The sequence below is a fragment of the Panthera leo genome, chromosome C2, assembly GCF_018350215.1.
Source record: "Panthera leo isolate Ple1 chromosome C2, P.leo_Ple1_pat1.1, whole genome shotgun sequence".
NCBI lineage: Eukaryota > Metazoa > Chordata > Mammalia > Carnivora > Felidae > Panthera > Panthera leo.
The window spans coordinates 82,265,762-82,290,953 of NC_056687.1; the positions used below are offsets into that span (position 1 = coordinate 82,265,762).

General features: G+C 36.6%; 1 protein-coding gene across 8 annotated transcripts in view; it reads right to left on the reverse strand.

Annotated features, from left to right (window-relative positions):
• The window catches only part of VPS8 (VPS8 subunit of CORVET complex), a 251,146-nt gene that overhangs the window by 102,944 nt on the left and 123,010 nt on the right, over positions 1-25,192 (reverse strand). For all 8 annotated transcript variants that reach the window (XM_042902959.1, XM_042902965.1, XM_042902958.1 and 5 more), the window contains 7 exons: positions 23,195-23,314; positions 22,075-22,131; positions 18,121-18,203; positions 17,287-17,371; positions 16,403-16,501; positions 6,240-6,329; positions 2,685-2,731 (listed from right to left, as the gene is read on the reverse strand). In XM_042902959.1, coding sequence (XP_042758893.1) covers positions 2,685-2,731; positions 6,240-6,329; positions 16,403-16,501; positions 17,287-17,371; positions 18,121-18,203; positions 22,075-22,131; positions 23,195-23,314 — 581 coding nt within the window. The remainder of the gene's footprint in view (positions 1-2,684; positions 2,732-6,239; positions 6,330-16,402; positions 16,502-17,286; positions 17,372-18,120; positions 18,204-22,074; positions 22,132-23,194; positions 23,315-25,192) is intronic.

Sequence of the window (25,192 nt, forward strand, 5' to 3'; positions counted from 1 at the left end):
TATATTGATATTCATATTAGCTAACACTGGCATTTTTTTTATTTAAAAATAGTAAGATTTGGTAAATATCATCTTCTATATTTTATTACATGTGAGAAAAGGCCAAGCTCAAAGCTGAACTTCCTCTGTCCTCCTAGCTTGAGTCTCCTCAGGTAGGATGGTCGGGGGAAAAAGGACTTGATCAAATAAATTGTCCTACGGGAAGAGGCTCCAGGTGCTAGGAGAACAGATCAGACACAAGAGAGGAACAGAAGGAACTGTGCCATGGGAAAAGGGATGCATAGGCCCCAAAGAAAGGGCTGGGACTGGATGCCTCCTTCCTCAGCCTGCCCAGAACTCCCACCTCTCTCTCACATCTCTGTTCCCAGCTCCTCCCATCCTTTTTTCCACCAACCCCCAACTCTCATATAAGATGTTTTCATCAGTTAATTCCAGAAGTAGACTTGGGCCCATACTGGCTCTGAGGGAGAGCCAAATGATTAATATAAATTAAAAAAAAAAAAGGTATCTAGCCTCAGTGATATTCTGAGAACAGGGAATTAATACATAAGTAACTTGACGTCCATCGACTGATGAATGGATAAAGAAGATGTATATATGAAAAATAGAATATTACTAGGCAACCAAAAAGAATGAAATCTTGCCATTTGCAACAACATGGATGGAACTAGAATGTATTTTGCTAAGCGAAGTCAGTCAGTCAGAGAAAGACAAATACCGTATGATTTCACTCATAAGTCTCATATGTAAAATTTAAGAAACAACAAATAAACATAGGGGAAGGGAAGGAAAAGTAAGATAAAAATAGGGAGGGGGGCAAACCATAAGAGACTCTTATTTTTTTTTAATTTTTTTAATGTTTATTTATTTTTGACAGAGAGAGCATGAGTGGGGGAGGGGCAGAGAAAGAGGGAGACATATCATCTGAAGCAGGCTCCAGGCTCTGATCTGTCAGCACAGAGCCTGACGCTGGGCTCAAACTCACACTGCGAGATCATGACCTGATGCGGGGCTCAAACTCACACTGCGAGATCATGACCTGAGCCGAAGTCGGAAGCTTAACCAACTGAGCCACCCAGGCGCCCAGGAGACTCTTAAATACAGAGAACAAACTGAGGGTTGCTGGAGGGGAGGTGAGTGGGGGGATGGGCTAGATGGGTGATGAGCATTAAGGAGGGCATTGTTGGGATGAACGCCGGGTGCTATATGGAAGTGATGAGTCACTGGGTTCTACTGCTGAAACCAATACCACACTGTATGTTAACTAACTTGTATTTAAATTAAAAAACACCACCACCGGGGCGCCTGGGTGGCTCAGTCGGTTAAGCATCCGACTTCAGCTCAGGTCACGATCTCGCGGTCTGTGAGTTCGAGCCCCGCGTCGGGCTCTGGGCTGATGGCTCAGAGCCTGGAGCCTGCTTCCCATTCTGTGTCTCCCTCTCTCTCTCTGCCCCGCCCCGTTCATGCTCTCTCTCTGTCTCAAAAATAAATAAATGTTAAAAAAAGAAAAATTAAAAAAAAAAAAAAAAAAACACAAAACACCACCACCACCACCAAAACATAGATAATTTGAAAATGTCTTGAACAGGGGTGCTGGGGTACACAGTCAGACTGATTTTCTAAACGTGCATATGCACATTTGGATGACTGAATTTAAATGCAGCATAGCGTGCTCTAGATTTAAATGACTGAGATTTCAAAAATTAGTACACAATCAACAAAACTACTGGCATTTTGGGTATGTAAAAATAGCACAGAATACTGGAATAACCCAAACTGACATGAAGACTACAGCAAATGTCTGTTTTCAATGACTAGTGTACATTCTAATGCAACATAAAAGTTTGTATGTCTCGTGTGAAAACTATGTCATACTGGAATATTATACTTATGCCACTGAGGCTTAACTCTGGGTGTACATCAAAAATAGCCCCACCCACAATGATTCTGTGAGTTTGGGCCCAGATGTCTGTATTTTTACAAGTTTCTTAGGTGATTCTGACACATACTTCCATCTAAGACACAGTGACTGTCTTAGAGGATGTTAAATATTATTCCACTCAACTCCCAATGTACTCTGCTTAGTCACAGCAAAATGTTAAGATCTCACACATAAAGCTGCTTTGCTTACAAATCCATTACTAATCTCATCATCTCCCTGGGTTAGTTTTTATTTGATGAGTACCACAGCAGCACTTAAAAAAAAAAATTAAACTTTGCTTCTCATACCACCACATGAAGTTATTAAAAACTAACACTTGAAATAAGTATTTAAGAGGTAATAAATTCAGAGGTGAGCTGGGAACTAGGTGTTTACTTTCAAAGTAAAACTATCAATCCACAGCAGTATGGAATAAAGAACAGGAAGGAGTGAAGTCAGGAATAGAAAGAGGAAGCTAGATGGTCATCAGATTCCTCCTGAAACATGTTTTCATGATTTTTTTTTTACACTGATAACAACTCACCATGTATGCTCATGTTTGAACAGAAAAAAGTATTCCCTCAAGATATAATCGATATTCATCATATATTTTGTATAATCTATGAAACTGTTAATCAAAAACTAACACTAAGAATCAAAAGCTGATTATACTATTTGGATGCCATGGGCCAGTTTCTTCACCTCAATTTATTTCTTTTGATTTTTCATCTACATAAAAAAAAAAACAAATTTATGAACATACCTTGGGTCAAGAAGACTCCTCAAAAACTTGAAAAGCAAAACCTGGTTCTGAATAAAAAAAAAACAATTAAAAATACGATTAAATATTAAAGAACATATTTTCAAACTATGCCATGGTAAAGAATGACTCTAAAAAATCTCTAAAGTGCACACAATTCCATTAAGTCTTCTGTACAGATCTAAGAAATTCTAAAGACTCATTTGGAGGTCATTTCCTCTCAGTAATTCAAATCATTGTCACACATTCCATTTTGAGTGCAGAAGAAACACAAATACCTTGTTATTGCAAAAAAAAAAAAAAAAAAAAAAAGCCTTCTATTAAGGCATATATCCCCTCGCAGTTCTCAGCACAAGGACCCTGAGACCAGCAGATGCTCTGAACTACTCTGCAGATAGTGGGCTCTAGCTACACGGACGGGTTCAGATTGCTTCACCTGGGCCTCCTTGTGATAATGGCCTATTGCAAGGCAATTAATCTAAGTAGGGTAGGAGCTTGAGGCCCAAATAACAACCACCACCAAAAAAAAATCCAACTCCCCAATGTAATCAACTACAGAAGAGATGGCACACTGCAACATTTTAGCAATTAATATGCCATAAAATCTGGGTGCTGTTTCTTCCACTTATTAGCTGTGTGACTTTGTGTAAGTCACTGACTCTCTCAGCAATTCAGTTTACATATGTGAAAAAAGAGAACGACAGTATCTTTTCTTTCCTCTGCACAGGGTGTAGAGAATTAAATGAGATACACCTTAAAATACACTATGGAGGCACCTGAGTGGCTCATTCATTTGAGCATCTGACTCTTGATTTCGGCTCAGGTCATGATCCCATGGTCGTGAGATCAAGTGGTCATGATCCCAGGATCATGGGATCGAGCCCCTCGTTGGGCTCTGTACTGAGCATAGAGCCTGCTTGAGATTCTCTCTTCCTCTCCCTCTTCCCCTCTTCCTTGCTCACATGCTCTCTCTCTCTAAAAGATAATAATAAAATAAAATAAAATAAAATAAAATAAAATAAAATAAAATAAAATAAAATAAAATAAAATAAAATAAATGAATTAATATAAATAATGTTTTAAGTGCTTAGGAAAGCTAAGCAAAATTATTATAACTTAGTTTTTCTTTTTGATACATTCAAACTTCACGTATATAAAGCAGGGGAGTCTCCAAACTAGAAAGGATCAATGTAATTTAGAATATGAGATTTTAAATACATTTATCAGTCTTTGATTTTCTATCTTTTCCCTAGTCTACAATTTTGTTTCATTTTATATGACTTTCCTTCTGGTTATAACCTAATATTCTGGCTTTTTTTTTTTTTTCATCTCAAGAATTCTAAAAACGAGTGGTCAGAAGCATTATCTCTTGCCACCAAAAGTAAAGGTGCTTTATAAAATTTGTGTAGGATTCTCTCATATTCAGTAAAGCATTGCAATAAAATACCTCATTTCTTTAAAAGAAATGTGTGAAGACTCCACAAACAGTCCACAATCAAATAGCCACCCTTTTTAAAATCTATGACACTTCAGCTTTTATAGGTTTGCCTGATGAGTGACATTATATTTATTTACTTGGTCTCTCTGCCTCTAAGTATCGTTAGAGACTAAGAGAACTAGAAAATCCGGCACTGGATAACCTTACATTTTAAATGACAGTAACAACACTAAAGGTCAAGAAATACATTAGAAACTGATGACTTTTAAAGGGGGGGTGGCTCTGTGATTTGAGAAGAGTTTTATCAGAAGTATCCTCCTGTCCCCACCACTAGAATGGACAGGATGACTCTCTATGTACTTCCTCAGTATCTTGGGCAATGCTCTATATCATTCAAGTCCAACTATTCTGCAACTGTCTTTTGGCTTCTCTTCTTCCTTCAGCATAGGAATACATGTTTATGTTTTTTCCTCAGCACTAACAGTGTTTTTGGTCCACAGCAGGTACATAATATTTATTGAATTCATGGACGTGTCTTTATCTTGAGTTAATGAACCTAATCATGCTGGGCAGCCAAGCCTGATGTCTGGGAGTCACCTTTAAACTCTCCCATCACTTTCAATTCATTTCTAAGTCCCACATGTTTTACTTCACAAACACATCCTGAACCCACCCACACCACGGTCACTGACTTAGTACCCCTCCTCACCATCTTCTGCCTGGAACTTTCACCTTCTAACTGGTCTACATGGTCTCTGTCCTCCATCCTCTCTTTGCTAGTCTGTTCCATACACTACAAAGTTAACTTTCTGTAAAATCAATCTAGCGATGGCCTTCTTTTGCTGAAAAACTTGAGTAATTCTCTAGGACACAGAAGACACAGTACCATTTCTTAGCACTACACATAAAATTGTTCAGTATCAGAGCCCAAACTCTATTTTCTGGCCTCAATACTTTTAACTCCTCCCTCCAACAGACCTTTTCTGGCTTAACCTAATGCTCCTCCAGGCATCATCTCCGGCATGTCATACTTCACAAAGACCTGGCCGTTATCTGGATATACATATTGCCTTGTGCCTTCAAGTCTTAACATACCCAAGGCCTTCTATCTAGAAAGTGCTTCTCAATTCTCTGCCTAGAAAACTGATGCCAATCACTCAAGACCCAGCCCAGGCATTTCTGGGAGCTCTTGTCTGACCTCACAGTTGGCGGTCTCTTCTTACTCCTCTTGTTCCTACAGTATTTTGCCCCTGTGTCTGGTGTAGCACTTATAACCTTGCATTTTGGTTATATAAGTGCTTCTTTCCTCCACAAGAAAAATTAAAAGACTGCATTTTTATTTGTCACCCAAGGCCTACCATACTGTGGTACATCGTGGGGCCATAAGTGTTTAAGTTAATAAATTCCATCTTTGCCTCTCATGCCAGCTGCCCCCACCTCACTGCTTTGGTTTTCATCTTGTATAGTTATCCCCTCCTACAATCACTGCCACTTGGGGACTCTGGGTCATGCTTTATGTTGCTGTCATTGTCCTACTGTCTACCTCTATCACTTGAGGCCATAATGACAATGTACAAAACTCACTACTAGCACTGCAATGATAGTGACAAGTGGAATAGTAAGTCCACTAAATAGTATTTCAAACTGAGCATCTCAATATTCGACATTAATATAACTGTATTGTAGTTAAGATTTTCCAAGAATTCTAAATAGTCAGCATTAACCCACTTTGAGAATTACACATCTGAATGAATAATAAATAACATGAGCCTCAAAGAGAATACAGCTATAGTTCCTATAGCCAAAAAAAAAAAAAAGGGGGGGGGGATCTTCTGTAGATTACAAATTCTAGAATAAGTATAGGGTACAGTTCTGTTTCTGTGATGTTACTATTTAATATGCAGAAAGATGAACTCCCTTGTTTCTAGATGTAGAGATTATCACACAAATGTAGAGATTATCACACAACTGCTCCCAAATATACACATACACAGTGCAGAAACTGCTTAAATGGCAACTATCTATTGAAGAAATTACCACAATCAAAAGCTCATAGGTGGATATTCAATAATTGTCTCTCTACTACATGTTTCTTCCCCATATATTTTTGCAATATTTACCTGAAGTTTTTTAATGACTATTTCAATCTGTTCAGAAAAGTGAGTAGCAACCAGCTCTGCAGCTTTACAGGGCTTCAGGGACACAAGTTCCTAAAGTGAAAGAGAAAGAGAAAATGATCTTTAATGTTAAGTTTAAATAGAATTTCCATAGATGTGAAGCATGATTACGTACTTCAGCATTTTCAAGAGCTTCTACACTGCACTTCAGAAGACCTCACTATAAGGTCTCAATTTAAAGGCACATTGCAAATAAACAAAATTAGAAATATGCCATGTAAAAAATTAGATTTTGATATAAAAGGTAAGTCAGAATGTTTAGTAAATGAAAGCACTAAAACTCTGGATTTAAGCCTTGATATCTACAGGATGAACAGAGGGAACAAAAGCTTTCCCAAATTTCCTGCCGGTGAATTTCACCCTGGGGCTTAAAGTAATAATTTGAAACAAGGAAAAGAAGAAGAGTATAGTTGCAAATTTTCTAGCTACGAATTTGAAAACTTTACTTCTGATGCCAGTGGATTTTGAAACAAGGAGTATCTTAAAACAATGTAAGATCACAAGTCTTAAATGAGACTAAGAGGTTGACCACTGTTTATTAACTGCTGTTAATAAGATCCATTTCTGTCAAATTTAAGACTTCCAATCTGCCCCCTCCTTGAACCTTCCTAGACATTACTGGCTACTTATGTTCCTGAAACTCTCTTCTAACTTGTTTTCTGTAACCTACTCATCTACCATTCCAATTGCATGTTCACATTGATAAAATGCAAACACCGACTAGAGATCAACATGGTAAATTGTCAAATAAAAATTAGACAACTTATGGTGACTGCAGTAACAGTCAATTAACAGTTAGCAATGAGAAAAAAACCTACATTGATTTTTAGCTACTAAAGAAACTGAATGAATACTCAAAATTTTTCCATATGGAAAACTCCAGGCCCAAACAGCTTCCCTGGTGAGTTCGAGCAACTATTTAAGGAAGAGACAATTTCCAACATTAATTAGCCTCTTACAGAGAACAAGAAAAACAACAACTTCAGCACATTTTATAACACTAGCAAAATTTTTGATACCTAAACCCAATAGGACAATATAAGAAAGGAGAACTACAGATCAGTCTTAATCATGAACATTGATATAAGCATCCTAAAACAAAACAAAATCCAATAATATTTAAAAGGTAAGATCAGGATCAAGTTGCATTTATCCACAGAACTCAAGTATGATTTAATATCAGTAAGATTTACCATAAATATAGAATAAGAAAGAAAAGGTGAAAAATTCCTTCATGAAAAAACTGTTAGCATACCAGAAAGAGAAGACTTCCATAAAATAAATAAAAGGATACAGAGTCTGACACAATATACTTACAACCTGGGAGGGAAGGGACTAAAGAATGGGCTCAAACTTAAGTGACCATCAACCTAACATAGACTGCTATGTGCATAAGATGTTACATATGAGCCTAAGGTAACCACAAATCAAAAACCAGTAATAGGTATGCAAAAAATAAAGTACAAGGAATCCAAGTATATCACTAAACAGAGTCGACAAACCATGAAAGAAAAGAGCATTAGAACAAAGGAACAGAGAAAAACTACAAAAACAACCATAAGATGCATAACAAACAATAGTATGTAAATACCTATCAATAATTACTGTGAATGCAATGGGTTGGATGCTCCAATCAAAAGACACAGGGTGACAGAATGGATAAAAAACAAGATCCATTTATATGCTGCCTATAAGAGATTCATTTCAGACCTAAAGACACATGCAGATTGAAAGTGAAGGGATAGAAAGGAATTTATTATGCAAATAAAAGTAAAAAGAAAGCTGAGGTAGCTTTCTTTAATTTATTTTGGACAAACTAGACTTTAAACAAAGAGTGTAAAAAGAAACCAAAAAAAAAAAAAAAAAAAAAAAAAGACACTATATAATTATAAAGGGAACAATCCAATAAGATACAACAATTGTAAATATTTATGCAAGCAACATGAAAGCACCCAAATACATAAAGCAGTTAGTAACAAACAGAAAGTAACTGATAGTAACACAATAATAGGGAAATTTCACACCCCACTTACATTAGTGGACAAGATGGTCTAAACAGAAAATCAACAAGGAAATAGTGGTTTTGAATGACACGTTGAACCAGATAGATTTAACAGATATATTCAGAACATTGTACCCTATAACAGCAGAATACACATTTTTTTCAAATGGCACATGAAACATTCTCCAGAGTAGATCATACGTTAGGCCGCAAGTCTAAACAAATTCAGAAAGATTGAAATGCATCTTTTCCAACCACGATGTTATGCAACTAGAAATTGACCAAAAGAAAGAGTGTGGAAAGACCACAAATACATGGAGTTAAATAACATGTTACTAAACAATGAATGGGTCGACCAAGAAACAAGAGTAAATAAAAAAACATGGAAAATGAAAATGAGAACACAAGGTCCAAAAGCTTTGAGATGCAGCAAAAGCTGTTGCATATAACAATACAAGCCAACCTCAAGAACCAAGAAAAATCTCAAATAAACAACGTAATCTTATATCTAAGGAGCTAGAAAAAGAACAACAAAGAAAACCCGAAACAGTAGAAGGAAGGAAATAAAGATCAGAGCAGAAATAAATGATATAGAAACTAAAATAAACAGAGCAGAACAATGAAACCAGGAGCCGGTTGTTTGACACAAATCAACAAATTGATAAACTTTAAGTCAAACTCATCCAAAAAACAAAACAGAAAAAAAAAAATGGAGAGGGCTCAAATAAACAAAATCAAAAATGAAAGAGGAGAAATAACAGACACCACAGAAAAACAAATTGTAAGAGAATATTATGAAAAATTATATGACAACAAATTGGACAACCTAGAAGAAATGGATAAATTCCTAGAAACATATAATCTCCAAAAACTGAATTAGGTAGGAACAGAAAATTTGGACAGATCAATAACCGGCAATGAAATTGAATCAGTAATCAAAAAACTCCCTACAAACAAAAGTCCAGGACCAGATGGCCTCACAGGTGAATTCTACCAAACATTTAAAGAAAAGTTAATACCTATTCTTCTCAAACTATTTCAAAAATCAGAAGGGAAAGGGGCACCCAGGTGTCTCAGTCGGTTGAGCATCCAACTTCAGGTCACGATCTCACGGTTTGTGAGTTTAGGCCCCATGTCAGGCTCTATGCTGACAGCTAGGAGCCTGGAGTCTGCTTCGGATTCTGTGTCTCCCTCTCTCTCTGCCACTTCCCTGATCCTGCTGTGTCTCTCTCTCTCACTCTCTCAAAAATAAACATTAAAAAAAAATTAGAAGGGCAAGGAAAGCTTCCAAATTCATTCCAGCATTCTCTGATACCAAAACCAGATAGAGACCCAATGAAAAACAGAACTACAGTTCAATATCTCTGACAAACACACATGCAAAAATTCTCAACAAAATATTGGCAAACTGAATCTACCAATATATTAAAAACATCATTCACCACGATCAAATGGGGTATATTATATTCCCAGTACGCAAGGGTGGTTCAACATTCACAAAACAATCAACATGATACATCACATCAACTAGAAAAAGGATAAAAACCATATGACCATTTCAATAACTATAGAAAAAGCACTTTAAAGTACATTCGTTCATAATAAAAACCCTCAACAAAGTACGTTTACAGGGAACGTATCTCATCATAATAAAGGCCATAGATGAAAAATCCACAGCTGACATCATACTCAATGGTGAAACAGGGAGCTTTTCCCCTAAAATCAAGAACAAGAGAAGGATGTCCACTCTCACCACTTTAATCAACATAGTACTACAAGTTCTAGCCACAACAATCAGACAAGGAAAAGAAATAAAAGGCATCCAAACTGGTAAGGAAAAAGTAGAACTTTCACTATTTGCAGATGACATGATACTATATATTATAGAAAACGCTAATGACTCTACCAAAAAACTACTAGAACGGGTAAATGGATTCAGTAAGGTCACAGGATACAAAATCTATATATAGAAACTTATTGCCTTTCTATACACTAATAGTGAAGTAGCAGAAAGAGAAATTAAGAAAACAATCTCATTTATAACTGCACCCAAGATAATTCAATACCTAGGAATAAACTTAACCAAGGAGGTAAAAGACCTATACTCTGAAAACTATAAAACACTGATGAGAGAAATTGAAGATGACAAAAACAACAAATGGATATTCCAAGCTCATAGATTTGAAGAATAAATACTATTAAAATGTCCAAACTACTCAAAGCAATCTATAGATTTAGTGCAATCCCTACCAAAATACCAAAAGCATTTTTCACAGAACTAGAACAAACAATCCTTAAATTTGTATGAAAGCACAAAAGACTCCAAAGAAGAACAAAACTGGTGGTATCAATCTCAGATTTCAAGATACACTACAAAACTGTAGTAAAGACAGTATAGTACTGACACAAAAACAGACACATAAAAACAGACCAAAGAAACAGAATAGAGAACCTAGAAACAAACCCACCAATATATGGTCAATTAATCTTCGACAAAGGAGGGAAGAATACGCAATAGAAAAAAGACAGCTTGGGGCGCCTGGGTGGCTCAGTCGGTTGAGTGGCCGACTTCAGCTCAGGTGACGATCTCGCGGTCCGTGAGTTCGAGCCCTGCGCCGGGCTCTGGGCTGATGGCTCAGAGCCTGGAGCCTGCTTCCGATTCTATGTCTCCCTCTCTCTCTGCCCCTCCCCCGTTCATGCTCTGTCTCTCTCTGTCTCAAAAATAAATAAAATGTTAAAAAAAAATTAAAAAAAAAAAGAAAAAGAAAAAAGACAGCTTCTTCAACAAATGGTGCTGGGAAAACTGGACAGGTACACACAAAAGAATGAAATGGGACCACTTTCTTACACCATACACAAAAATGAACTCAAAATAGATTAAGGACCTAAATGTCAGACCTGAAACCATAAAAATCCTACAAGAGAACCCAGGCAGTAATTTCTGTGACATTGGCCATAACAACATTTTCCTAGATATGTCTCCTGAGGCAAGACAAAAACAAAAACAAAAATAAGCTATTGGGACTACATCAAAATAAAAAGCTTCTGCACAGCAAAGGAAATCGTCAACAAAACAAAAAGACAACCTACTGAATGGGAGAAGATATTTACAAGTGACTTTTCCAATAAAGGGTTAGTACCCAAAATACATAAAGAAATTTGTATAACTCAACACCAAAAAAACAAATAATACAATTAAAAATGGCCACAAGACATCAACAGACATTTCTGCAAAGATGACATACAGATGGCAAACAGACATATGAAAAGATGCTCAACATCACTTATCATCAGGGAAATGCAAATCAAAACCACAATGAGGTATCCCCTCATACCTGTCAGAATGGCTAAAATCAAAAACACAAGACACAGCAAGCATTGGTGAGGATGTGAAGAAATAGGCACCCTAGTGCACTGTTGGTAGGAATGCACACTGATGTGGAAAATAGTGTGGAAGTTCCTCAAAAAATTAAAAATAGCACTACTGTATGATACAGTAATTCCACTACTGGTTATTTATCCAAAGAAGATGAAAACACTAATTTGAAAAGATATATGAACCCCTATATCTACTGCAGCCTCATTTACAATAGCCAAATTACGGGAAAGGTCCAAGTGTCTTTTGACAGATGAATGGATAAAGAAAAGATGGTATACACTGGAATATTATTCAGCCATAAAAAAGAATGTAATCTTGCCATTTGCAACAACATGGAGAGAGTATAATGCTAAGTGAAATAAATCAGTCAGAGAAGGACAAATACCATATAATTTCACTCGTATGGAATTTAAGAAACAAAACAAAGGAAAAAGGAGACAAACCAAAAAACTAAAAAAGCTATAGAGAACTGAAGGTTACTAGAACAGAGATGGGTGGGGGATGAGTGGAATAGATGGAGATTAAAGAGTACACTTACCACGATGAGCATGGAGTAATGTACAGAACTGATGAATCACTATATTGTACACATGATATAATATAGTGTGTTAACTATATTGGAATTAAAATTTAGAAATTAAGAAATAAAAGTATAAAAGGTCAAGAATAGCCAATACTCTTGGGGCACCTAGGTAGCTCAGGTGGTTAAATGTCTAACTCTTGATTTTGGCTCAGGTCATGATCTCACTGTTTGTGGGTTCAAGCCCCACATTCAGCTCAGCAGTGACAGAGCCTGCTTGGGATTCTCTTGTTCCCTGCCCCTCCCCCACTCACAAGCATATGCTCACTTGCTCTTTTTCTCAAAATAAATAAATAAATTTTTAAAAATAGCCAACACTCCCTTAAAGATGTCAAGATTTATTATAAAGCAGTAATATTTAATAGTGCTGTACCAATGCAGAGACAAATAGAGCAGTGAAGCAGAATAGAGTGCTGGAAAACAAACATATACATCCTTGATATACTCCTGACAAAGTAACACTGTTGAACAATGGAGAAAGGTAACCTTTTAAAATAGCTAACCGTTGCTGGGAAAACTGGACATCCATATTTTAAAAACTAATTGGACACCCCTCTTACATCTGTACAAAAACTGCTTTCAAGTGCACCTAAGATTCAAAAACAAAACCAAAATAAACAAGAAAGCTCTTAGACAATAATATAGGAGAATTTCTCCTTCAGTCTAGAAGGAAAAAACTGATTTGCTTACTTAAAAAAAAAAAAAACTTTTCTTAAAAAGAACTACATAAAAAAGCCACAGAGTGAAAGATAACTATAACACGTATCACTGAAAAAAGACTAATATCCAGGATGCGTGAAATTCTCCTATAAGTACAAGAGACATTCTAATAGAAAAATGGGCCAAAGACTTGAACTGACACATCACAGAAAGAGAATTTAAATGGCTAATAAACAATGAAAGGCTATCAATCTCATTAGTAATTAAGGGTATGCAAGTTTTAAACATAATAAAATATCCTTATACATGCACTAGATTGGCAAAATCTTATTTTTTAAAAATTTTTTTAACTTATTTTGAGAGAGAGACAGACAGACAGACAGACAAAGAGACAAAGAGAGAGCAGGGGAGGGACAGGGGAAACGGAGAGACAGAATCCCAAGCAGGCTCTGCACTGTCAGCACAGAGCCCGATGCAGGGCTCAAACTCATGAACCAGGAGATCATGACCTGAGCCAAAATCAAGAGTTGGACACTTAACCAACTGAGCCACCCAGGCGCCCCTAGATTGGCAACATTTTAAAGTCTAACGAGGATAAAGAGCTAATGGAAAATCTCATACAATGCCAGCATCTGGTGAAGTTGAATATACTTATCCCAATTAACTGGCAATTATAGGCCCAAGAGTAGAGATTGTCAAATGTTATTGGCATGTATCAAAATCACCTGGAGGGCTTATTGAACCATAATGCTGGGCCCCAACTCCAGAGTTTCTGATTCACTAGGTGTGAGAAAAGACTGAAACTACCTTTCTATCAAGTTCTCAGCTGATGCTGTAATGCTAGGCTGCTCTCAAAAATGCTGTGCTTAAGATGCATGTATAATGATCACAGAATGACTATTTTTATTTTATTTTATTTTTAATTTTTTTAACGTTTTTTATTTATTTTTGAGACAGGGAGAGACAGAGCATGAACAGGGGAGGGTCAGAGAAAGGGAGACACAGAATCTGAAACAGGCTCCAGGCTCTGAGCTGTTAGCACAGAGCCCGATGCAGGGCTTGAACTCACGGACCGTGAGATCATGACCTGAGCCGAAGTCGGCCGCCCAACCGACTGAGCCACCCAGGTGCCCCCAGAATGACTATTTTTAATAGAAACTAGAAAGAATAGAAATGTTCACTAACAGTAGAAATGAATAAATTTTAATATACTTGTAAAATGGAATACTACACAAGAATTAAAATGAACCACAGCTACCTACAACAGAATATACAAACTTCATAGAGTAGAACTTCATTTACTGAAGTTCAGAAAAAGGCAAAACAAACATGTCTTTTTAGGGATGCAGGCGTGTACAGTAGCAATATATAGAAAGGCAGGAGATTATCAGAAAAACATGGGATTATCAGGATCCTGGGCATATTAGGGGAAGCAAGAGACTCTGATCAGGAAAGGATACACAAAAAGAGTCTGGTGTATTGGAAGTAACTCAATTTCTTGACCTGGGCCTGGGACGTTTCCTTTTTAGTATATGTGCTGCCGAAGCGAGCACAGGACGTTTCCTTTTTAAATGTATTAAGTTGTACATTTGTTTTATGAACTTTTTGGGGATGCTTACATATTTTAAAATGAAAAATATTTTTAAAAATCTAACGAAACATGTTTTGTCCATATTGGAAAAAGCATCGAAACTAGCAATTCTTTACCTGGAATCCACAGGCCCAATCTAAGAATGCCTTTTAGGGAGTCTATGGACCCCTGCAATAATAAACAAAATTATGTATCTGTGCACATGCACAATATTATGTGCCACAGGTCCAAATCTTTCATTAGATTCTCACAAGAGGTCTATAACTCCAGAGTATTAAGAAATCTATACACTGTGTATACTGTCAGAAAATTTTATGATGAGGATGTTTCCCCCTACACATTGAATATTGACTTTATTCACATTACTGCAGCCACAGAAGTCCTTCAACAAAAAAATCTGTATGTTTGTAATTGTGGCCTTAAGAGATATTAAAAAGTTCAAGGTGAAAAAATGTGCAGATGTGGAGAAAACAGTCAGCAGAAATAATTGTTGTGCAACAAAAACCCTTCTAGTTTCTCCAATATGAGTTTTCTGCTGAGTAATTTGTTTGCTCATTGATTAATTCATCACGTTTCACATTATGCAGAGACATAGCTCCATTTTCCGATGTCTGGAGTCCATGTGCTCAAACCACTGCATAATGCAGATGAAGTGAAATGAAGAATGAGCCATAATGTAACTATGGGGACAAAGGGGATGATGAAAGGAAAAAGAATACAAAATGATTAAAGGAAAAAAGATACAACTGAAAATAGGGAAAGGTTTTCTTGAGTTCTTTCCACCAAGATATATTCATTCATCTTGTTAGCAGGAATATGGTAACATTAAATAACATCTATGTTCTCAATCCTACAGATAAAAAAGTGTGGCAATTACTTCAGACCACATATCTGGTGATTGACTGAGCCACCTTGCACACCACATGTTTCCCATAAGATGCTGTTCACATTTCTGATCTCTCTAAACTTTATAACCATTGGGAACTAGAACAAAGAATTCACATCACAAGCAATGTTTCAGAGCTCATCCTTTCTTATCATTTTCCATATGGATGACATTTTTTTTAAAAGATACTGAATAATCATATCTTTCACTACATCTCTAAACCCATCACCAGAAGTTCCCCCATCAGCTGACCCTTGCTACAGGAAGAAAAACTTTGTAATCTCTTATCTCCAAAACTAGGATTATCTCAGCATCTTTTGTCATAGTTTTTTTTTTTTTTTCAATTACCAGTAATCCATAAAACAGAATAGATTCAAAAAACCTATAGATCTGTTGGTTTCTGAGGTGTTGTGTACATGATGAACCTAAGGAAATGAACGTGAGAACTGATTCCGGGACCTCTCTTCAGATTCATCGTGATCACATGTATCAGTCTCTCCACTTAAGCATCTATAAGCTTGTTTTTTAAAAAGAAGTTCTTGCTCTAAAGTCAACTCCCGTATTCTTGTAAAACAGCATGCATAAAGAAAATCAGAAACATTGTTCTGTTACATATGGAGAGGGAAATACATCAGAGAGAATAATGTACTGCAGTAATGTTTCTGAAAGTCCACTGGGTGACTGGGGGAAATGGCTCCCTATCACATATCAGGTGCAAAGACCAGTACTACTCTCAGAATCATTCTAAGAAGGCTGTAAGAACCCACTAATATTCCAGTTTGTCAACCAGCTGATTGAACTTAGGTTATTTTCAGAAGTTATGATATAATACACTGTATATGACATGGACTTTATGAATACGAGGTAAAATAAATTATGTGAAAAAAGTTAATTTTCAATTAGATCAACTTAATAATATGACACCTGCTATTGCTTAGTTAGCATACACTTAATTTGGGAGATATCCATCCAAATGGGGAAGTTTAAGAAACTTTGTTGGCTCAGCACCTCAATATGATCCATTGCTTTCTGCCATACAGACTGCTTTTCCTCTGCACTGTGTCCAGGAATGGATAAGATGTTGTGAATGTAGTTAAAGACTTCTTCCTGAAAAACACAAGGCAATATATTCATTCATTCACTGAAGCAATATTGAGTCACTATCTACTATCTGTACCTGTCTTGGTAAGTATCTATTATTTGGAGATGGAAAACCACTTGTAGATAAACTGCTGGGAAACTGACACTATAGACAATGAGTCATTGTTTAAAGTTTAGGATAGACTCCTGGCAGGAGCAAATCCATTCCAATTAATTTTGGTCCCCATTTCATTAAGCTAATGAAAGAATATCATACTTTTGTCTTTAGTGGTCTCTATCCACATTCCCAATTCAATCTCACACCATTCCTGCCCTTTTGTGTTACCCTTGTCCCTATCTTGGAATACTTTTTCCACTGGCTCTTTGCTTGACTGGCTTCATCTCAAATTCCAAAACTCAGTCTGTGTGTCACCTCCTCCGAGATTCCGTCCCTGGCTGCTCTGTGTAAGTCAGTTCCCCCAACATCTTCTCAAGTTGCACCCATTTTCTCCTTCCTAGCACTCATCACAATCTGTGATTACATATATGGTTTCCTTATGGTCAGTCTCCATCACTAAACTCTGAGTTCTAAAATTATAGAAAATATATGTTTTAATGATCAATGTATACTTGGCTAATAGTAGGCACTTGATAAAAAAAAATCTGTTGAATAAATGAAAAAAACCCTTGAATCAGCAAACATGTCCCAATAGGTGTACTGAATAGTTATACCTACTTACTAGTTATTTCTACTCAATAAGGGGAGGGGAAGACTGAGCAAGACAAAAGGGTAAAGTAGTCTCATAACTCACCTCCCTCAGTGGATCACGTAAGTAACAATCAATAATTTTGTCGTACTGGTGTTCTCGTTCATACATAAACTCACAAATTTGATAGCTAGAACATAAAAGGAAAAAGTTCAGAGTACCAAACAGGCAGGTGGTTATTAGCTTATTGTTTCAAGAAGTTTGCTCATAGAAGTTGGTATTAAGAAAAATGAATATAGATTTGATTTCTACTGTGAAATGAAGTTACAGTAGCTAAGGGAGAGTAGTATCTGCCATTCCTCTAAATACAGGTTTAAGATGCTGCTGAATGCTCAGTTTATAAGAAATTTCAAAGCTGGGTACAAAATAAATGTTAAAACAATAATGTGTCACATAAAAAATAGTTAAAATATTAGTTATCAATTAACTATATGAATTTTCTCTGTTGACAATTAAATATGTCAAATGAAATATTCAACAAATCAGATAAACAGTAGTGTTAACACATCATATCTCATTTGCTATGTTAAATTCTGCATTGTTTAGAATATGTATGAATAAGGCAACTCAAAAATCTATAAAATGATGGAAATTTTAAGTAAATAAAACTAAAATTATAAATCATAAGACTGTTGTTTCTTTTTCACACTAAAACAAATGTACAAACACTTCAAATTTACTCGTTGTTAATTTCTGCAAATGTTACTTACTCATTTCTAGACTTGAAAGACAAAAACTTTGCACTTACGTTTTTTGTTGTTATTTGCATAGCTTTTCTTAATTAAAAATTGGTAATTTATCAATAAACCAGGCTTCCAGTTACAGAAGTTTCACTTAGTAATTCTATGGGGACTAATGTATGCCTTAAAAACAACTTACAACTCTGCTTTTTCTGCCATACGGATGAGCCGACTCTCTTCAAACTGAACTATGCCTCCAGCTTGCAGCAATTCTAAAAGGACCTGAATATTTAAAATAAATGAGTAAAACACTTTGGAATCTACTTTTATTTACTAACTCTTTAAGAGTCCATTCAGCCACACAAAATGTAACTTTTCCTTTTTTTTTTTTTTTTGGTCTTATTAGTTGATGTTTTGACTTGGCTTTCCCATATACGAAGTACCAGGAGGTACCCTTATGTTGATCACATTGTAATGAAGTCTTACAAAAAGATAAATGGCTCTATTTTTCAAACATGGAAGAAATGCCACAGTGTTTGTAAATAAATCCTTATTAGAATATCTAATATTCTAATATCTGACCCTCCACTAAGCCAAAAATGTCCATACATATTCTTTCAAGAAGTGAATTTTTGTCTGTTGCTTTCATGTCTCACGGTTCTTTAAAATCTACTGTCCATAGGTAGTATCCATGCTTGCATGTTTAATTTTTCTACTTAAACATTAGGGTTTTTCAAAATAGCATTATTCATAAGAGCCAAAAGGTAGAAATAACCCAAATGTCCATTAATGGATGAATGGATGTACAAATTATGGTATACGCATATAATGGAATATTATTCAGCCTTAAAACAGAATGGAATTCTGTCACATGAAATAACATGGATGAACCTTAAAAACATTATGCTAAGTGAAACAAGCCAGTCACAAAAGGATAAATATTATATGATTCTATTTATATGAGGTACCCAAAGTAGTCAAATTCATAGAGACAGAAGGTAGAATGGTGGCTGGCAGGGGCTGGGGAAGGTGGTAATGGGGAGTTAATGCTTACTGCTTAATGGGGAGGCTCAGTTCAGGAATTCATGATAAAGTTCTAAAGATGGATGGTGATGATCACCGCACAACAATCATATATACTTAAAGCCACTGAAATGTACACTGAACGTGGTTAAAATCAATTTTATGGCATACACACACACACGCGCGCACACACACACACACAAATAAAACACTGGGGTTCATATAATTAAGCTTTAACCACACCAGGTAGCTGAATAAAAAAGTGAATAGGATGTTGAGGTTGATTCATCAATATTTTAAAATAAAACTCAAAATACAACAGAAACATTATATAGTCATAGAACAATATGAGAAAGCTCTCTCTTATATTTAAGTTTGAGACCCAGAGTAACATGACCCTTCCCATAACTTCAGGAAACCATTTAACAAATATTTTTCTAACATGGAAAACTGATAATTTTTTAAAGATTTTTTTAATGCTTATTTTTGAGAGAGAGAGAGAGAGAGAGCGAGCAAGTGAGCAGGGGAGGGGAGGAGCAGAGAGAGACAGAGATACAGAATCCAAAGCAGGCTCCAGGCTCTGAGCTATCAGCCCAGAGCCTGACATGGGGCTCAAACTCACAAGCTGTGAGATCATGACCTGAGCCGAAGTTGGGACACTTAACCGCCTGAGCCACCCAGGCACTCCCAGGAAATTGATTACTTTCAAGTTAAGAAAAGACAAAAAAGCAGAAAAGAAATAAAACCTATCTAAAACTTACTGTTCAGAGCCTTAATTGAGTCCATTTTGAGCATTATAATATACTGTAGTATAGAACTATGGAGGGGCGCCTGGGTGGCTCAGTTGGTTAAGCGTCCGACTTCGCTCAGGTCATGATCTCACAGTCCGTGGGTTTGAGCCCCGTGTCGGGCTCTGGGCTGACAGCTCAGAGCCTGGAGCCTGTCTTGGATTCTGTGTCTCCCTCTTTCTCTGACCCTCCCCTATTCATGCTCTCTCTCTCTCTGTCTCAAAAATAAATAAATGTTAAAAAAATAAAAATAAAAAAAAAAAGAACTATGGAGTGAACTCATCTACTGGGAGCCTTAATTTGGAATAATATAATAGAAATGCCATTGCTGGAGCCAGTCTTAACAATTCAGCAGAATTAAGTTTTCAGGAACTGTATAAGCCAGTTGTTAAACATAGTGATTGTTAAAAATTAAATTATACAAATTTACAATTAATTAAATTAAAAAAGGTAATTAATACAATTCACTACTTCCTAATTATTTTACTACATTTTACTGTGTATGCTCTTGAGGTTTGTTACTTCATCTATGTGGTGGAAATATTATACCAGGGTGTGGCACTGTGCATCTCTTCCCAATTCCATGTTCAGTGACATCATGTTGGTAGGCTGGAATCAGCCATGGTGGGAGTACTTACACTATGGAAATCGACACATGTTATAAAAATCAGGGGTTACTATATTTTACTTATTTTAAAGGGATGTAAAATAAACAAAAAGACACATGTGTGACATGGAACCTATCTGTCCCACAAAGCCTAAAATATTTACTCTTTGGTCCTTTACAGAACAAAAACAAAAAAAGCAAAAACCTGCCAATCCCTGGCTAAGAGAGTGATGGAAACAAGGTTAATAAGGCCATCAAATTTAAAAGTGTGCTTGTCACAATCATCACATTGCACACAGCACAGAAAATTAAGGCCTTGCCTTATGTTTCCAGTATTTAAGAACTGATTCAGCAAAGACATCACTGATGAATGTACGAAGTCCTGCCATGCTTTCACTCCTGTACTTTCATCTTACTCACTTAAATATTGAAAATATCAACTAACATTCATGTCAGAATTACACCTGGGGAACCAGCTGTTAAAATTTTATCAGTATACCACCAGAAAACAATAAAAAATACTGCATGCAAAAATTTTTATATAGAGTACAAGAGTGCTGGACTAGAACGGAAGGAATTGAGTTCTAATCTTAGTTTTGAACTTGAGCAATTTACTTCATCAGTTTTCTGTATTTCTCAAATGAATCGAGAAAAAACCCTAATAGTCTCAAAGGAGACTCCCGATAATAGAACATTACTATACAAGGATTACTTTTCAAGGTTTGACTTGTACATTTAGATTTGGTTTTTATTTCTATTTCTATTTATTTTAGTTATTTATATTAAAATTCTTTATCATTGTACATAGCAACACCAAGATCCACTTTTCCTGCCAATAGAGAGATAGGGACAAAGTGAGGGTCCACATTATTATTTATATTCAATATAATTTGAGATAATCAAAATTCTAGCAGCTGTCTTATCTTCCTAAAATAGTCAGTCTGCAGCAGTCACTGGGCCACAGCTGTGAGGAGAAAAGGGTCACTGCTGCTATCCTAAGTTCTTTAGCCAAGTCTCAAGAGTCTCAACCTCCCAGCTGTGCACTATTACCATAAAAAAGACCAGCGTAGCTTTCACAGTACTTATATTTTGTAGCTTGCTTGTCTGACAAAGTCTAGCCATAACTTTTAAATAGGATGATTCTCTTAGTACCCACACTTATAGTGGGTAAGCTTTGAAAGAATCCTACTCCTAGAAGAGACTCTCGAGAAAGTGGCCTAAATAGAAAAAAGCGGTAATCCAACAGTTACTATCTCACAGTGATTAGTGGAAGGACAGATGGATTCTAGTCTCCAGAAATGTTTAGCCCTAATGCAGTGGGGCTATAGAGTACTCCCAAAGTTCAATGTCCCAATACTCAAGATCTGGCAGCCTTTCTGGTTCAGAACCATAGCAGCTACGAGTGGTTATCAGATAAATGGCCCTAGTGGAAAGCAGGATAAACAGGTGCCAAATGTTGCTACTTAATGGAGAAGGATGAAGTATTCCCTGTGAGTCATGCTGAATGCAAGACAGGTCCAGTCTTCCTAGGAATTTAGTTTGATATGAATTCTTTATAAATGTACTCCTAACAACCATCTGCACTATTTTCTAGTTGCCACTATCTAGCTTAGTATTAGGGTTTGGCACAATTTTTCCCCCTTATGTTTCATGAGGTCTAGCACAGAAGGGTTCTTTCCAGCTTATTCTGTCCTCTTTCCCATACTTGAGCAATAAGAGTCCCAGGGGTTCATACCTGCTGTCTTTCAGAGTGTCGGGAGTCATCATCAGGACTACAGAGGAATTCAAGGACCTGGTCAAAGGAAAGGTATTTTTTTTTATTGGAGACTAGCATGCATGCCGTAACATTGTATAATGAAAACAACAATAACTACCCCTTCTACATCATCAATTCATCCATACTCAGCCATAACAAATATCACAGATATATGGTGTCTTCCCAACTGACTGGCCTATTACATGGCACCACAGGCTCAAGTATGCTATCAATTTAATATGTATCTTATCTTTACTGTTCAGAAACATGGCTGGAAGGCAGTGCTACCAGCACACCTTAACCTTAAGATCCCTGATACCATGGACCAAGAAAAGCATGGACTTCAGAGTGAGGCCACTTGGATTTCAGTCTCAACTTTATTAACATGTAATAATAGTATTTATTGCTAAGAATCACCCTTACTAAGTATGATCCTGGATGAGTGACATAACCTCTCCAGGCTTTAGTTTCCTCATCTGCAGAATGGGGGTGCTCGGGGAGCAGTGAGTTAACATACACATATAAAACTCTAGAAGAGAGCCTGGTGTTATAAAGTGCTCAATAAATGCTTGTCATTATTGGCAACTTTCTCCAGAGATAAAGTGTTTTGTTTTGGGTTTTTTTTTGCCACCCATGTGTTGATATGCAGGAGCTATTTAACTGGGATTAAGAGAGATCTTCAAAGTCAAAGTCATTTGTACGGACATTGAGACTTTCTAAAAGAAATCTCTCTTACAGATGATCAACATCAGAGAGTTGCTACCGATGAGATGGGTAACTTCTAAAATTGAAAAATTCTTGAGCAAAGAATTCTAGGCAATTCAGAGAACACAATTAAAAGAAAAAAATCTCTATAAACCAATCTCCACAAGCCATACCCCCCACGATACCAAGTTACTAAGAAAAGTCATACTACACAGGCACAACATTAAAAGAAACAACCAATTTAATCCAAATTAAAACCTCAACAGGTTTCTACCTGATAAGACATTTATCTAGTTTCTTATTTATATTAAGAAACTATATACTCCAGTGAACTTTTCTGTGAACAGCAAACAGCATAAAAACAATTCTAGCTCTCATCATTAAAGACACTCACCTGATCAAAAAGGGTTCTGTTTACAAACAAGGTATTGTCAGGCTTTGCAAGCTGCCGGGCAAGGAACGTAAAGAGGCACCCTACTTGTGAAGGAGTAAAATCTGAATTCTCCACCATAACCTAATGAGCAAAAGAGACCATTTATTCAATACATCATCTGGTTTGACACAAAATTATACCATTAGAAGGGGAAGAGGGAGCCTCATTACTGGAGACTCATGAAAAGATTCTTTTATAGGCTGTGCAACAATTGAGTTCAATGTCATTTAGAGAAGGAGCAAAAACTATTCATATTCTGAAAGGAAAACATTTTCATGATTTTTGGCATATTTCTAGGCACAATTTGGATAAGAACTGAATTGCGAGAGAGGTGATTTCAAAGAAATAATAATCATGTTTCCCTCTGGAATTCTTAAAAGAGAATCCTACTGAAGTTAAATTTAAATTAAAGTAAACCTACCAAAAAGCTGCCTACCAACACAGAGAGAGCAAAGTCATTCTGGGGTTTAAAACTAAGGTAACTTGAAGGCACAGGAAAAGATGTCCAACATCACTCATCATAGGGAAAATACAAATCAAAACCACCATGAGGTATCACCTCACACCTGTCAGAATGGCACGTATCAAAAAGATAAATAATCCAAGTGTAAGCAAGGATGTGGAGAAAAGGGAAGGCTCATGCAGTGTTGGTGGGAATGTAAATCAGTGCAGCCACTATAGAAAACGGTATGGAGGTCCCTCAAAAAACTGAAAATAGTATTGATCCAGAAATTCCACTTCTAAGTATTTATCTAAAGAAAACAAAAACACTAATTCAAAAAGATATATGCATCCCTGTTTACTGCAACATTACTTATAACAGCCAAGATATGGAAGCAACTTAAATTCCATCGATAGATAAATGGATAAAGATGTGGTATTTACGGGGCACCTGAGTGGCTCAGTTGGTTAAGTATCCGACTCTGGCCCAGGTCACAATCTCACAGTTCGTGAGTTCAAACCCCACATCGGGCTCTGTGCTGACAGGGTGAAGCTGCTAGGATCCTCTGTCTCGCTCCCTCTCTGCCCCTCCCTCGCTTGCCTGCACATGTGTGCGCTCTCTCTCAAAAATAAACATTAAAAATTTTTTTAAAAAAAGATGTGGTATTTATATACAATAGAATATTACTCAGCCACAAAAAAGAATGAAATCTTAACCATGTGTTACAACATGGATGGACACTATGCTAAGTGAAATAAGTCAGAGAAAGACAAATACCATATGATTTCACTTATTAAGTGAAATCTAAAGAACAAAACAAAACAGAAACAGATGCAGAACTAACTGAGGGTTGCTGGGGGGTGGAGTGGGGAAGGGGGTTGAATAAAACAGGTAAAGAGGATTAAGAGGTACAAACTTCCAGTGATAAAACAAATAAGATACAGACAGGAAATGTACAGCATAGAGAATATAGTCAATACTACTGTAACAGCTTTGTATGGTAACAGATGGTAACTAGATTTACTGTGGTAACCATTTCATAATGTATGTAAATACTGAAATCACTATGTTATACATCTGAAACTAGTACAGTATTGTATGTCAATTATTCTTAAATAAAAACACTTTTTTTTAAATTTTTTTTAATGTTTATTTATTTTTGAGACAGAGACAGAGCATGAATGGGGGAGGGGCAGAGAGAGAGGGAGACACAGAATCGGAAGCAGGCTCCAGGCTCCGAGCCATCAGCCCAGAGCCCGACGCGGGGCTCGAACTCACGGACCGTGAGATTGTGACCCGGGCTGAAGTCGGACGCTTAACCGACTGAGCCACCCAGGCGTCCCTAAAAACACTTTTTTAAGTAAGATAACTAGAGAGTGAAGGCATCCCAAAAAAGACGTCAGCTAGCCCAGCAATCAGTGAAGTGAATGGCTTCTGCCCTGTCTATAAGCAGTTCCTTAAACAGATGGTTTCATATAACAGGCTGTTTATGATCACACACAGTTATCAAACCATAA